Source organism: Peromyscus leucopus, chromosome 8b (genome assembly GCF_004664715.2).
Source record: "Peromyscus leucopus breed LL Stock chromosome 8b, UCI_PerLeu_2.1, whole genome shotgun sequence".
Lineage (NCBI taxonomy): Eukaryota > Metazoa > Chordata > Mammalia > Rodentia > Cricetidae > Peromyscus > Peromyscus leucopus.
In genome coordinates, this window is record NC_051086.1 from 85,229,871 (window position 1) to 85,246,262 (window position 16,392).

General features: G+C 44.8%; 1 protein-coding gene across 11 annotated transcripts in view; it reads left to right on the forward strand.

Moving 5' to 3' along the window:
* Bptf (bromodomain PHD finger transcription factor) overlaps window positions 1–16,392 on the forward strand; it is a 111,120-nt gene that overhangs the window by 12,462 nt on the left and 82,266 nt on the right. For all 11 annotated transcript variants that reach the window (XM_028865211.2, XM_028865210.2, XM_028865214.2 and 8 more), the window contains exon 2: window positions 10,767–11,589. In XM_028865211.2, coding sequence (XP_028721044.1) covers window positions 10,767–11,589 — 823 coding nt within the window. The remainder of the gene's footprint in view (window positions 1–10,766; window positions 11,590–16,392) is intronic.

Consider the following 16,392-nt stretch of genomic DNA (forward strand, 5'->3'; position numbering starts at 1 on the left):
GAAAGAGGTAGCCAGTTAACAATGTTAGAAAATTTGACACAAATTTTATCAAGTCCTGATAAAATAAACCTGGAACACTCATCTCTCTCTCTCTCTCTCTCTCTCTCTCTCTCTCTCTCTCTCTCTCTCTCTCTCACACACACACACACACACACACACACACACACACACACTTTAGACTTGGTTGAAAAGTTAACTTGATAACTCAGATTTCCTGTGTTGTAACAGTTACTGTATGAACTGAATTTTGAACTACTTAACTGTCTTAGGGTGTTCTCTCTCAATTAGTTAAGTAATCATTTCATTTCATTCCTTGTTATCTTGGTGGGTCCTTTTATGACCTAGTGATGAAGTTGCTCCCTACATCTGCTAGGAAAGTTACTGTTAGGCTTCTTTTTCCCTGGCCATGGCTGTGTCCTGTGGTTCCCACACTTGAGAGACAGCCAACAAGTGGTGGCGCACACACCGTGGCCCTGTAGTAGAGGCAACTTCTGTGTGCCCAAAAGTGCAGTTTCCTGCTCAGTCCTTTGTGGTCTCACTGCCTCCTGCCAGGTCTGTTCACAGTGTATTCTGTTATGGAACCTAGAAAGAACTCCAGAATTTGTTTTTTCTAGACAAGGTTTCTCTCTGCAGCCCTGGCTGTCCTGATCTCTTTCTATAGACCAGCCTGGCCTCAAACTCACAGATCCCCCTGCCACTGCCTCCTGAGTGCTGGGATTAAAGGTGTGCGCCACCTCTGCCCCAGCTAGAAATATGCATATTAATTGTTCTGCATTTCTTTTGTCCTTCTCCCTTCTGGTTCTTACATGGCTACATACAGATTTGTTTAAAGAAACAATTGAACATTAAAAATAGCTAATAAAAATGTAGCCCTGCCTGTCTGACATCACAGTTGCTTCTCATAATTCTTAAAGTTCTAGTTGGTAACTTTAACTATGGCCATGTTTAGCTTTCAAATCATTTCTTAATAACATTTTTAAAATTTGGTTTTGTGTTTAACTTTTTGAACACTAATGTGTGTAAGAGTCACCTGTACCTGGGCTCGGGTGTGCGATGTGAGTGCAGCATGTCAGAATCAGTTCTCTCCTCCCCGGTGGGCTCCAGCTGGGCTTCGGCCTGAGCTCAGCAGACTCTGTGGCAGCGCCTTCACCACTGAGCTGCCCTGCCAGCCCCCGAATGACACATGTCAAAAGTGCATTTGCTGTAACTTCAGATATGCATCAGGGTGTTGATTCGGCATTGCCAGGTAACCCTTGGCAACCTTAGGATCTGCCTTTTTCCTTTTTGACTCCTTGTCTGTACTGGCATGAGTAGCTTGAGATGTGATTCTGCCCTGTCCTGGGCAGCCTCACAGTGGACACAGGAGCCAGGACCATAAACTGCATGCGTATAGGGTCCTCGAATGTATGTGAAGACAGGAAGCACTTTTTATCTTTATTAATGCCTGATTGCATTTGCTATTGATATTTAGCTGTCTTTTGTTTTTGTTTGTTTGTTTGTTTGTTTGTTTGTTTGAGACAGAGTTTCTCTGTGTGGCTTTGGAGCCTTTAGCCCAGGCTGGCCTCGAACTCACAGAGATCCTCCTGCCTCTGCCTCCTGAATGCTGGGACTAAAGGCATGCGCCACTACCGACCAGTAGTTGTCTTTTACAAAAGCAGTTTTGAGGGAGTCAAAGAGATAGATAGTTCAGCCAGTAAAAGCCCAATGATGTGAGTTAGATCCTTGGAACTCACATAGTAGGAGGAGAGAACAGACACCCACAAATTGTCTTCTGACTTCCACATGCACGTGTGCGAATGTACACACACACACACACACACACACACACATTTCCCCAGTACTGGGGATAGAGCCAGGGGCCTGGTGTTTGCTGCACTGGTACTCTGTCACTGAGTGTAGGTCCTTAGGCCCTGTCATTTTGTAGCTCAGGCTGGCTTTAACTCAGGGTTTTTCTGCCTCTGCCTCCTGAGTACTGGTACTACAGGCTTGTGCCGACACACCTGGTGTCAGCATCAAAATCTAGTAAATAGTAAATGACGTTTCAGGGTATTTGCTTCAGACCTCTGTTATCTTTAAGGATGAAGAAAATTACAGATTGTTTACCTTTCTCTCTCTGCTTCTCCAGAGGTAGAAGTCCTTGTGAAGTTGGTGTATGTTGTTCCCATCCTCAATTTTATACTTGTGCTATGTATGTTTGTATATGAGTGTTTTATGTTTTTATATTAGCATGGTCTGTTGTATTAGTGTTTAGCCTTTTCAGTTTTTAAAAAATTGTTACGGGGGCTGGAGAGATGGCTCAGAGATGAAGAGCACTGGTTGCTCTTCCAGAGGACCTGAGTTCAATTCCCAGCAACCACATGGTGGCTCACAACCATCTGTAATGAGATCTGGTGCCCTCTTCTGTCATGCAGGCATACATGCAGGCAGAATATTGTATACATTTTTATTAAGTATACATCTTATTTAAAAAAAATAAGAAAGAAAGAAAAAATTGTTACTTATGTTAATAGACCTGACCTAATTCATTTAGTCTCCTGCCTTTTGTCTTGGGGATTAGAACACACAGCCTCTTTTACATACTAAGCACATGCTTGACCACTCCCCCACTTCCCGCCCCACCAGCATATTTATTTGAGATAGTATGTTTCCATGTAGCTCTGACTGGCCTCAGACCCAGAGATATACCTACCTCAGCCTCCCAAGTACTGGGATTAAAGGAATGCATCATCACACCCAACCTTCATTTAGTATTTTAAATCTATATTAAAGGTGCACAGAATGGATTTTAGCCTGGTTTTGAGAACATAGAAGGTTATCGTTGAACTTCAGTTACTGTAGTGATCCCTAGGTGTATTTCTAGATCAGAATTGTCCAATAGACAGTTGTGATGGTAGGAATGTTCTGTGTGTATTGTCTGAAATGGTAGCCACTAGCCACGTGCAGCTCTTACAAACTTAAAATGATAGCTCTTGGTGACATTTTGGTTCATGTCTCTTTTTTTGTTTGCTTGTTTTCTTTTTTCTTTTTTGGACACAGACTGTTCCTGGCTGTCCTGGAACTCCTGTGTAGACCAGGCTGGCCTTGAACTCATAGAGAGCCACCTGCCTCTGCCTTCCAAATGCTGGAATTATAATCATGCGCCACCACTGCCATCGCCTAGCTTCTTAATCTTTTGTGCTATTTCTCAAAGGCAAGTTCATTGACAATGGACTCAGGTGGTTGGTTTTGACAACGGGGAGGAAGTTCACTGAGTAGTGAAGCAGTTAGATTCAGGGGAAGGTGCAGTGATGGGATGTCGGCACAGCTCTGGTACCTGCTGGTACCCTGGATAAAGCACTTCGCCTCCATGAGCATCTTTGAAAGGCAGTAATAACAGCAACTATTCTTTGAGCATGTGTGAGGATAAAATGTGATAATGGTTAAAAAGTGCCTCGAAAGTACTCTGAAAGCTAGCTGCTGCTTTTATATTATTCCTGGCATGAAGAGCCAGGGAACGGTGCAAATGGAATGCACTTGCACATAGCCCTGTGAGTAATAGTCCTGTATTGAATTGGGACATGGTTCCAGATCTGGTGGTGAGTTCTTGTAAAATCTTTTGAATTTGTTTCATAATTTTTGTTTTTGTTTTTCCTAGACAGGGTTTCACTATGTAGCTCTGGCTGTACTGGAACTTGATTTGTAGACCTGGCTGACCTTGAACTCACAGAGATCCACCTGCCTCTGCCTCCCAAGTGCTAGGATTAAAGGCATATGCCACCACTGTTTTGGTTTTTGCTGTTTTGGTTTTTTGAGACAGGGTCTGTAGCTCTGGCCTAAAACTATATGTAGACCAGGTTGGCCTCAAATTCACAGAAACCCGCCTGGCTCTTCCTTCTAAGTGTTGGGATTAAAGGCGTGCGCCACCACAACCAGTTCTTTCATAAATCTCAGAAGATGACTGTCACAGGATTTGGTTTTGTTTGTTTTTCCCCTGAGACACGGTTTCTCTTTGTAGATCAGGCTGGCCTCAAACTCTCAGAGATCCATCTGCCTCTGCCTCCCAGGTGCTGGGATTTTAAAGACATGTACCACCATACCTGGTGTACATCACAGTTTTTAAAAATTACATCATTCATGGCTTGCATATGTGTAACAACTGGCTTTTAGGTTTTATTAGGCAGGAGAGATGGCTCAGCAGTTAAGAGCACTAGCTGCTCTTACAGAGGACCCAAGTTCAATCCCCAGTATCCATATGGCAGCTCACAACTGTCTGTAACTCTAGCTCCAAGGAATCCAACACCCTTTTCTGGCCTCTGTGGGCAACAGGCATGAACTTGGTGCACAGATATACCTCTAGGCCAAAGAGCTGTACATATAAACTAATAGAAAAAGAATTAGATTTTATTATTTATTTATTTTTGGTTTTTGAAAACAGGGTTTCTCTATGTAGCCTTGGCTGTTCTTGAACTCCTTTGTAGACCAGGCTGACTTCAAACTCAAGAGATTTGCCTACTTCTGACCCCAAGTGCTGGGATTGAAGGTGTGTGTGCAACCACCCCCGGCTGATTTTATTGATTGAAAAGCAGCATCATGCAGGAAATGTGCCTTCCTCATCACTGTCCCAGCGCTGACATCCTTCTTTGAGATGTCCCTTAGCGAGCTTCCCGCCATGTTCTCCATGTACTTAGAATGGTTTTTATGGCGTCTAGAAGTCGGAAAAGACCAGAAATAGTCCTTTCAGAATTAATAAGATAAAACTTTGATAGTACTGGAAAATTAACAGTGACTTCTGGATTTCCTCTTGGCATGACCTCTGTATCTCCACTCTGTCACTACCAGATAATGCTAAGTTGTTGTAGTAAAGCCATAACATGAGACAGGACCGCACAGTGAGGAAACCAAAGTGCACATGCATAAGGCGGTGAACCGCCTCAGAGAGACCGCTCAGGAGTTGTGGCACCGCACCATGGGGGGGGGGGACATTTGAGTGGCGTCCTGAAAGTGCTTCTGCCAGCAAAGCAGCACCAATTTAAAAATGTAAAGGTGAGGCTTTGTTTTTTTAACTAAAAAGGAAAATTTAAGTGAAGTTTGTGACCTTGGTGCAGATTTCTAAAACTGAGGCATATGGAAGGACTCCATGCAACAGTTTGAATAGAGAGGAGACAGTCTCTTTTTCAGGGAATCCAAATTCAAATTCTGCACCCCCCACCCCTCCCGAGCTTCAGGCTCATTTAAAGCATCTGTACGCACGCACGCACGCACGCACGCACGCACGCACGGCCACATGGCCTCCTATCAGGACACCGTTGGAGTGGTCAGAATTCTACAGTTTCCTCCTCAGTGCTGGGACTCAGGAGCAGCGGGTCTGCCACCCTTTCTCTTTTGCAGGCTTTGTCCAGGCCTCGGCTTCCTGTACACGCCCTGCTGCAAGAGATCCTCCTGAGGCAGCCTGTAACTTTTCTTCCTTAGCTTCTAGTCATCCCGCCTTTCTACTTGTTTCTCTAGTAGTTTTCAAACTTGGGCTGCATTTCAGAATGAACTGAGCAAAAGGTAAAATACAGACACTTCCCTCAGGGTCTAGGCACTTGGGCTGCATTTGGCAACTTTTTTTTGAGACAGGGTCCTGCCCTCTAACCAGGCTTGCCTGGGTGATTTTGTTGCATCTCCCCACAGTTATAGGAAGGAGGAGTGATTGAAGGCAGCTTTTCGATGGCAAGGCCGGAACCCTTATTTCCTAGGTGGGGGTGGGGCAAGAGACTGTGAACCTGACACACTATAGGTGCCGGTTACATTTATTTTGTTTGGTTTTGAGACAGGGTTTCTCTAGCCTGGGCTGTCTTGGACCTCACAGTGTAGACCAGGCTGGCCTCAAACTCACAGAGATCTGCCTCTACCTCCCAAATGCTGGGATTAAAAGTGTGTCCTCCCAGCGGGGGTACTCTGTAGTCAGGCTGCCTTCAAGTCTGCCCCACTCTGAGATTATAGGTGTGGACCACCACAGCATTGGAATCTTTGAATTTAGTGTAATCTTTATTTGCATTTACATAAGCTCACCGTAGTCATTAATAGCAGCATTACCTGACTCATTCCCCTCTCTGCTTCCTCCCCCTTCCTTTTTTGAGAAAAGGCTGGCCTCACAAGAGCTGCGGTAGTCTTCCTACCCAGGCCTTCCAAGTGCTGGGGGGCCTGTGAGCTGACTCACTCACGCTCTCCCTTTTCTTTGAAAACAGAAACAGAAGTGTAGAAGGTATCTCAAAGTATAAAGTGATTAAGTCGCTCATCTTTTTTCATCCCTAGTCTCCCCTGAAGGAACTCCTTTAAAAAGACACCGCCCCATGGCCAGGGCATCCTTGAGCCCTCCCTTTATCCCCTGCATCTCTGCTCATTGTTCTGGAGCCACGGCTGCTTCCCCGTCAGCATTCTAAGGTAGAGAGAATTCCAAGGGGAAGCAGCGTGAGGCCTGGGTTCCACCCCCCGGCACCAACAAAGGGAAAGACGTTAGTTTTGATCCTTTTTCCTCTGCCAGTGCCGCCGTTTGCCGGGGCCTTCTGGGGTCTTCTGCCAGGCACGCGCTCACCACTGAGCAGCATTTCCAGCTGCTTTGTTTCAGCATGTAGATGCTTCCTAATTGATATATATTGAAGTTAAAAAGAAAAAATACAAATCATAGACTGTTGAATGAAGTGGGTTTTGTGCTCCGTTGTGTGTGTGTATATCTACTGTGGGATAGATTCAGTAGGCAAAGAGAATTTCTTGATTTTTGCTATGTTGCCTTTTTTGGAAAAAAAAAAAAAAATGAACCCTGCCCAGCGTGGTGGTGTGCTCCTTTAATCCCAGTACTTGGGAGGCAGAGGCAGGTGGGTCTTTGAGTTCCAGGCCAGCCTGGGCTATATCAAGAGAGACCCTGCCTCAAACCATGAGTTCTTTTAGTGTTCTGGCCGGGATGTTTGGTATATGTATAGGTAGTTCGTGCTTCCAGCTAGACCATGGGGAGTCTGGGGGCTTGCTTTATACAGTGTTTGTTACGTGGGAGTTAAACTACAGATCCGCTGCCTCAGTTATCCTGTATTCCAAAGAAGCGGAGGGACAAAATAAGGGAATTTATTTACAGTTTTGGCCAAATGGAGGAGGGGGAAGAAATCTAATCTCCTTCCTACAGTGCCAGTGGCCTGTTCAGAATCTGTAGAATCCAGGAGACAAAGGCAGGAGGTAATGTAAATGTAACTGTGGGCTAGAATGATTTGTTTTTTCCTGGGTGGGGGAGGGAACTGGGTCTACACCGGCTCCGAAGGGTTTATTTAAATCTCTTCGGAGTAAAATAGGGTCTTACAAGTCTCCATTTTGAAAGAGAAAAGAGCATTTTGTGAGAAGGAAGGTTCCGCCCCGTACCTTGCTGGCAGAGTTCTTTGTCCCTAGGTCCACTCCTTTAATAGGTGGAGGGGAAGCTTTTGCTGTCTGTCTTCCTAGGAATTTTGCAAGTAAAAAAAGTTAATTGTCTGAATGAAGGTCAAGAGTTAGTCTTTCTAGACTATTCTGCCCTCTCTTGCTGATTGATCACTGCTACAGACTAGATTTTAGCTTCAGGGACTTGAAGAAAACAGTTTTCGTTTATTGTTTTTGTTTTTTTCCTTTTTCTGAGACAAGGTTTCTTTGTGAAGCTTTGGGACCTGTCCTGGAACTGTAGACCAGGCTGGCCTCAAAGTCACAGAGATCCACCTGCCTGTCTCCCGAGTGCTGGGACTAAAAGCGTGCGCCACTGCCCATTGAAGAAAACATTTTTAATTTCGTATCTGGATATCTGCCTGTTGTGTACACCATATGAAGAGAAGAAGAAGAAAACGTGGGAGAGTTCCACCACGTGAGTCCTGGGATCTAACTTGGCGGCAGGCGCCTTCACCTCACTAGCCTCAGCATCAGGGACTTTATATCTCCTTTCTGTTCTCTTTCTAAGATTTACTTATTTTTATTTTATGTGTATGAGTGTTTGCATGTATGTATGTGCACCATGTATATGCCTGGTCCCCACAGAGTCCAGAAGAGGGTGTCAGATCCCCTGGAACTGGAGGTACAGATGGTTGTGAGTCAACATGTGGGTTATAGGAATTGAACCCAGGTCCTCTGGAAGAGCAGCTATTGTTCTCAACCACTTAGCCATCTCTCCAGCCCCTTCAGGGACTTTCTAACAGACATGTTCAATAAACAGCTGAGGAACATAGAACTTGCTCAAGAAGCCGTTCTCTAGATGTGCTAACTTAGGGGGAAGCAGATGAGTACCAAGTCACACTGAGGACATGGTAAGACTAACTCATTCATTCTGATGCTTACTACACGGTGGTTCTGAACGGTGGCCTCTGACACTTGGATCTCTGTCCTCCTAGTTGTCAGCCTCCATAGGTGTGTTGGCATGGGGGGAACTGCCTTCTCATTATGAATGGCCTGCAATCTTGTCTGGTCAACAGGGACCAGATTTCCTTTTATAGAAAGTGATGGCTCTGTTCTTACCTTAAAAATCTGTTCTCCAGATACTTGGAGGTTGGAGTTACATTGTATATCTTGAAAACCCTTTTTGTTTGTGTTCTCTGGTGCTTCCTTTTCTCTAGGACCTTGTACCACTTTGGTTTGCAGGTAGAAACCTAGGGAAGGCGCTATAGAGCAGTTATAAGCAACTTAATGTCATGGTTAATAAAACTTAGTTATACAGGAATGAATTTAATCAATTTCATTAACATTACTTTTCTTTTTTTTTTTTTTTTTTTTTTTTTTTGGTTTTTCGAGACAGGGTTTTTCTGTGTAGCTTTGTGCCTTTTCCTGGAACTCACTTGGTAGTCCAGACTGGTCTCGAACTCACAGAGATCCACCTGGCTCTGCCTCCCAAGTGCTGGGATTAAAGGTGTGCGCCACCACCGCCCGGCCAACATTACTTTTCAAAATTAGAAACTTACCATTCCACAGATCCCAGAAATTAAGTGTACACACAGTTTAGAAGTAACTTTTTTCTTTCTGTCTGTCTTTCTCTCTTTTTTTTTTTTTTTTTTTTTTTTTTTTTTTGAGACAGGGTTTCTCTATATAACCCTGGCTGTCCTGGAACTTACTTTGTAGACCAGGCTGGCTTCGAACTCAGAGATCCGCCTGCCTCTGCCTTCTGAATGCTGGGATTAAAGGTGTGTACCATTGCTGCCCTGTAACTTGTTCCTTTTTAACAAGTGTTTCTGAGGTCAGAGGACAACTTTGGAGTTCATCAGATTTGTTTGGCTAGCATCTTTACATCTCTTGCTTGTACTGCTTATTTACAAAGTAGGGCTGATTGTCATACCTCAGACTTAAAGTGTTAAATGTTATATGTGAGCATGTTACAGACCTAAGTTCTTGGTGTGTTTGTGTGTGTGTGCATGTGTGCGTGCCCAAGTACACAGAATATGTATGTATGTATGTATATACCCAATGTGTGTGTGCAACACAGAATGTATTTACATATATAGATAGACACGTGGTCTGTGTGTGTGTATGTGTGTGTGTACACAGAATGTGTGTTTATACATAGATAGAGACAACAGACAGCTAGATCTAGGGCATGGTCTGTGTGCGTGTGTGGATGGATGGGTGGACAGATGCAGTGCTTGGCCTGTGTGCACTTAATTGGTTGATTAAAAATTACAGCCCTCTGTGGCCTTCCCAGCCAAGACAGCTTTCTCCTCTCTAGTGCTGGAATTTTTCTGTTCTTTTGCCTCCTTTTCCCCACCTGTCCTGAGCCTGTACTTGACCAGCCCCCTCCAGGCAGTGCTGTCGAAGGGGGCACACTGGGAATTTTTTGTTGGTTGTGAGGTGTCTGGCTGATTCAGTCTGAGATCTGCTGCCTCACCCTCCCAGTGCTGGTCACTTTATATGAAGGTAGCTAATTTTTTTTTTTTTTTATATTTTGTCAGATTCTTTCCAACACATTTCAAAAGGCCAGGTACCTGTAGCTAATTCTTAGGTAATTGAGTACACTTTAAAGGGTTGAGTGGAAGCTAGGAGTGGAGGTGCACACCTTCCATCCCCGTTTCGGACAGCAGAGCTACACCGAGAAACCTCGTCTTGAAAAACACAAAAGCAGGCAGGCAGGCAGACAGACAGACAAACAGATAGATAGATGGGAAACTTTGGATTTAGATTTTTTTGTATACTTAACAATCAGAACTAAATTATTGTGTTAGGTATGATGACTTACACTTGTAATTCCAGCCATAAATGGACTATATAGCTTCAGGCTAGCCTGGGCTACAGAGTAGGGCTGTCATAAAAATTAAAGAACTAAGTCATTGAGCTTTATTTCATTGTTGTTGTTATTGTTATTATTATTGAAACTGTGTCTCACTATTTAGACCAGGCTGTCCTGGAACTCACAGAGCTTCACTGCATCCTCTGCCTCCTCCTGAGTACTGGGATTAAAAGCAGCATGTGCTTTCACACGGGCTGGTGTTATTTTTGCTATTTTAATAATTCTGGGGATGAGCTGGGTGGTGGTGGTGCATGCCTTTAATCCCAGCAATCAGGATGCAAAAGCAGGTGGATGAGTTCTAGGACAGCCAGACTGTTACACAAAGAAACCCTGTCTCAAAAAAACAAAACCAAAAAAAATTCTGGGGATGAGCCCCAGCCTAGGCATGTTAAATGCCTACCACTGAGCCATACCCTTTAACTCTGATCTTGACATTAGTATGACTTGAATGTTGTACAAAGTCTGATGGCATGTTTGTAGGAGCAAGGTGCCATATTAACCTATAATGATATCATGTCTTTATTTACAGGTAGGCGAAAACCAAGAGTACATCGGCCTCGCTCCCCAATATTAGAAGAAAAAGACATCCCACCCCTTGAATTTCCGAAGTCCTCCGAGGATTTAATGGTGCCTAATGAGCATATAATGAACGTCATTGCCATTTACGAGGTCGTGCGGAACTTTGGCAATGTGTTGAGGTTGTCCCCTTTTTGCTTTGAGGACTTCTGCGCAGCTCTGGTCAGCCAAGAGCAGTGCACACTCATGGCAGAGATGCACGTGGCGCTTCTCAAAGCGGTTCTGCGAGAAGAGGATACATCCAACACCACCTTCGGCCCTGCCGATCTGAAGGACAGTGTCAACTCCACCCTGTATTTCATCGACGGGATGACGTGGCCAGAGGTCCTGCGGGTATACTGTGAGAGTGATAAGGAGTACCATCATGTTCTTCCTTACCAGGAGGCAGAGGACTATCCATATGGACCAGTGGAGAACAAAATCAAAGTTCTGCAGTTTCTAGTTGATCAGTTCCTGACGACCAATATTGCTCGGGAGGAGCTGATGTCTGAAGGGGTGATCCAGTATGATGACCATTGTAGGGTCTGTCACAAACTGGGAGATTTACTGTGCTGTGAGACATGCTCAGCTGTATACCATTTAGAATGTGTGAAGCCACCTCTTGAAGAGGTGCCGGAGGACGAGTGGCAGTGTGAGGTCTGTGTCGCACACAAGGTGCCTGGTGTGACTGACTGTGTTGCTGAAGTCCAAAAGAATAAACCGTATGTTCGACATGAGCCTATTGGGTATGACAGAAGCCGGAGGAAATACTGGTTCTTAAACCGAAGACTCATAATGTAAGTAAATCTGGCCGTCATTTTTGTACTTATTTACAGGGAAAGTGTTTTCCTTCATGATTGCTATAACAGTTGTTGATGTGGAAAACTTGTAATTGAATAATGAATCGTAGTTAAAAACTTTTGAGATGGAAGGAGTACAGGCAGTAACCTGGTGTTTTAGAAACTGGGAATCGAGCTGAGTGCTTGAGAGCTGTAGACTGCACACCGTTCATTTCAGCATGCAGAGAAAGAACCAGTGTCCTGGGTGTGATTCTGCGAGCCTTCCTGCGGCCGCTGACAGCTGCGTCCCGGACTTGTGTGAGGCCTGCAGCCGCCTCTTTAGTTTGCCCACGTGGCAGTTGCATGGATCAGCTGAGCGAACCTGCCCAAGCCTGGGCATTGATTATTGGTTGCAATCCCCCAGGAGATCCCAACACATGGAGGATCAGAGTCTGAGTCTTGTGGTTTCGAGAAACAATTTGGAGTTAGGCTTGTGGGGCACGTGGATCAGAAGTTCCAGGCCTGCTCTGCTCTACAGAGTGCATTCAAGGCTAGCCTGGGCAATTTAGCAAGCCCCTGTCTGAAAATAAAAGTGAGAAGAGGCTGAGGATCTAGCTCAGTGTAAAGTGTTTGCCCAGCATATGTGAGATTCCGTGTTTAGTCTCAAGACCACAGAAGTGAACAACGGAAAAGAAGCTTCCGGCATCAGGGGGCAAGTGGGGTCATGGAGCACTATGCTTAGCCTGGTCAGAAAGTCAGGCAGTGTTGAATTCTGGACTGCATATTGAGTTAGAAACCTAGGAGAGGGCGTGGACCACCTGGTACTTTGAGCTTTTACAGTTTTGAGGCTTTCTTCCAGTTCTGAGAATTAGGTCAAGAGAAGATGGATGAGATGAATTTCAGGGTGCTGTGTGAGGGAGAGGGATGCTCTCTGAGATCTGACACTTGATTCATTGTGTAGTTTATTGGTTTAGTTTGCTGGAAACCTGTGGGATTGTCTCCAGATTGTGTAGGTGTCCAGGGATGGGCCACTTGTGTGGGTCAGGTCCTGTGATGCTGACAGTGTCTGCTGGCCTCCCTCTCCTGAGCCCTGCTGGACTTGTCCTGTGCTATCACTTTATTGAACACTGGGCTGTTTTTGTCTTTGATTTTTCTTGTCTTTCCTCACCAGTTTTCCTCTTTGAGGTGTGTGTGTGTGGGGGGGGGGGTTGTTTTTTTTGAGACAGGGTTTCTCTGTTTAGCTTTGTGCCTTTCCTGGATCTCGCTCTGTAGACCAGGCTGGCCTCTAACTCACAGAGATCTGCCTGCCTCTGCCTCCCGAGTGCTGGGATTAAAGGCATGCACCACCACCGCCCAGCGTGTGTGTGTGTGTGTGTGTGTGTGTGTGTGTGTGTGTGTGTGTGTGTGTGTGTGTGTTTTATTTGGACAGAGTCTCATTATGTAAATAGTCCTGGCTGGCCTGGAACCTACTGTATAAAACAGACTTGGCCTCAGATTCACAGAGATCCAGTTGCCTCTACTTCCCTTAGATTTTTTTTAATATTTATCTCTAAACCCTATGTTTTACTTCTTCTACCATGTATTTAATTTTTAAAGATTTGTATGTGTGTTTTGCCTGTATGTGTGTCTGTGCACTGTATGCTTGCAGTGCCTGTAGAGGCCAGAAGAGGGTGCTCCTATAACTGGAGTTACAGAAGGTGTGAGTCACCTTGTGGGTGTTAGGAACCAGTCCTGGGTCCTCTTTAAGAACAGCCAGTGCTCTTAATCCCAGAGCCAGCTCTCCAGTCCCCATAATTTCACTTAATTATTTCTTTCTCTCTCTCTCTCTCTCTCTCTCTCTCTCTCTCTCTCTCTCTCTATCATCTATCATCTATTCATCCATCCATCCATCTATGTTTTTAAAATGTTTGTCTGTATTATATGTGTGCCAAGTGCTCACAGAGGCCAGAAGAGGGCACTGGATCCCCTCGAACTGGACTTAACAGACAGTTGTAAGCTGTCTTGTGTGGTGCTGGGAATTGAATCCAGGACCTCTGCCCCAAGAAAAAGGCCAGGTGTGGTGACACACCCCTTTATTCTCAGCACTGGGGAGGCAGAGGCAGGCAGATCTCTGTGAGTTATAAGCCAGCCTGGTTGACATAGAGTCTGTCTTTAAAAAACAAAACAGAACAAAAAACAGCCAGGCAGTGGTGTTGCACGCCTTTAGTCCCAGCACTCAGCAGAGGCAGGTGGGTCTCTATGAGTTCTAGTCCAGCCTGGTCTACAGACCAAGTTCCAGGATAGCCACAGAGACCCTTTCTAGAAAACAAACAAACGAAAAGCCCTCCAAATCCTCAAAAAAGAAAAAAAGAAAAAGAAAAAAATACATGCTTTTAATTGCTGGACTACCTCTCCAGCCTCTTATTTTTTTATTTGTAAGAGCTCTTTTGTTCTATTACTATTTGTAAAAATAACAACCTTGAATCTTTATTTTTAAAAAAATAATGACAAAATCCTGATTTCACTTTATGGATGTAGGGTTTTACCTTTCTGAAGATACTATTTTGATATATTATTTTGCTTTTTTGAGACAGGGTCTTCATAGCACAGGCTGTTCTTAAATTCCCATCAGTCTTCCTTCTCTAGCCTTTCATGTGTTGGGATTATAGGATGAGTCACCACACCAGGAGCTGTTGGGTTTTTGAGCTGGTCTACGAAGGTCTTGGCTGGCTCCTTGGCTGGCTCGCTGGGATTACAGGTGTGTGCGGCCACGCCCAGGTTCTGAGTAGTCTGTAATGTTTCCTTCTCCCATAGTTGCATGATTTAACTTTTTCTGAGCTGCTTCTGCTGCTGTTTGTTTGCTCTTTTCCCTCTGATGTCTTAGTTTCAAGCTGTTGGCTAAGACTGCAACTACCAGCTGATTGGAAGGAAGCTCTAAGCACATAGGGGGCCATATCAGCTTGACCATTCCAGCTTGACCATGGGTGGCAGCCACAGTGTGTTAGGAAGGCCCTGCTGTCTGTATCCTTCCTTCGCTCAGTTACTGCAGCTGGGGCTTGGGCCTGAATGGGGCCTTTTCTGTGTGCTTGGAGCACACTGGCACTTAGAAGTAGGCCACATGCACCATGCCTACAGCATTCCTGGTGTCACTGGAAGGAAGACTCAGGTCCCTGAACATACTCATGCCAGGCCTGGGGTCTTTTGAGCCAGAGAACTGCAGCTCTGTTGGATTTTCTAGAGACCAGACCTTTGGTGGCTTGAAGAGGAGAGGAGAGATGGTCTTTAGGGGTATGCTTAAACAACTGCCTGCCAGTTGTGTTTCAGAGCTGCCCCACCCCCACCCATGCCCACAGCCTTGCCCGCACCCCTGTCTTCCGTGTGTGGATTGCCATTCTCAGCAGCGGGGCTTGGGATTGGGCTTTCTAGGCTTGTCACATTGGTGGTGATCACGTGACCACCTGCTTTCAGCTTTTTAATTGTCTTTCCCCAATCCTGAGTTCATCTTTTTAAGAAGGTTCTTTTTGGTTGTTTTGTTATGTTTTGAAACAAGTTATTGCTGTTTGTGGCAAGCTGGCTGGAACTTGAGATCCTCCTGCCTCAGCCTCATGAATGGTGGGGTTATGAGCCATCGTGCCAGGTGTTCTTCAGCATAGTTTTTTGTTTTGTTTTGTTTTTCAAGACAGGGTTTCTCTGTGTAGCTTTTGGAGGCTGTCCTGGAACTCACTCTGTAGCCCAGGCTGGCCTCTGCCTCCCAAGTGCTGGGATTAAAAGGCGTGTGCCACCACCGCCCAGCAGCATAGTATTTTAATAAGGTTTTTTTTTTTTTTTTGACATTTATTTATTTGTGTGGAGGGCAGGCAGTCTGTATGCCACACAGTGCCTGTGTGGAGGTTAGAGAACATCTTTTGGGAGTTGGCTGTTTGCTCCTACTGTTTGGGTCCTGGGAATCAGAGCTGAGGTTGTCAGAGTTGGTGACAAGCAACTTTTCCTACTGAGCCTCACGCTGACCCCTTGCTTGGCCTTACAGATGTTGCTTTTCACAGCCTGTCTGTTCCTGAGCAACTCTTTCTGTATAGAGACTAAAGGTGACCCGTGCGTGTGGAGATACAGCTTGATGTCTTTGAGGCTGACAATCAGTGGCCTAGGTCTTCTTTAGATTTGGAAACCTGTGAATAGTAGCTAATTACTTAGATAAAAATAATCCAAAGCCACATTTATTGAGCACCCAATGTGTACTTCACATTGGATGTCCTGAGCATTTTATATATATACAGTTCTTAAATTAATCTTTACAACAATGCTGTAATATAAGTCTGTACCTGCCTGTAACTTACAGATGTGAGACTAAAGCTAAGGGAAATTAGGTAACTTGCCCCCAACACTATTTAGCTGTTAGCAGGTGGAACCTGAAGTTGTTTATAAGAATGTTTTTAATATTGGTTAGAGTAGTATACTCATTTTGACAGCTCACAGCTACCTGTAACTCAAGCTCTAAGGGAGCTGATACTTCTAGTCTCTGCAGGCATTGAAAACACACACACACACACACACACACACACACACACACACACACACACAAACAAGAGAGAGAGACAGAGAGACAGAGAGACAGACAGAGACAGAGAGAGAGACAGAGACAGAGAGACAGAGAGAGAGAGACAGAGACAGAGAGAGAATTAAAAATAATAAGAACAAATATGTTTTCAAAAGGAAGTTTTTCTAGCTGTGCTGCAGTCTAGCTTCCAAACATCACCTTGAAAAGCCTGCAAGTTGAGTTATTTTAGCTTTTAAAACCAATACCATGGGGCTGGTTCAGCAGTTAGGGGCTCGCACTGACTGCTC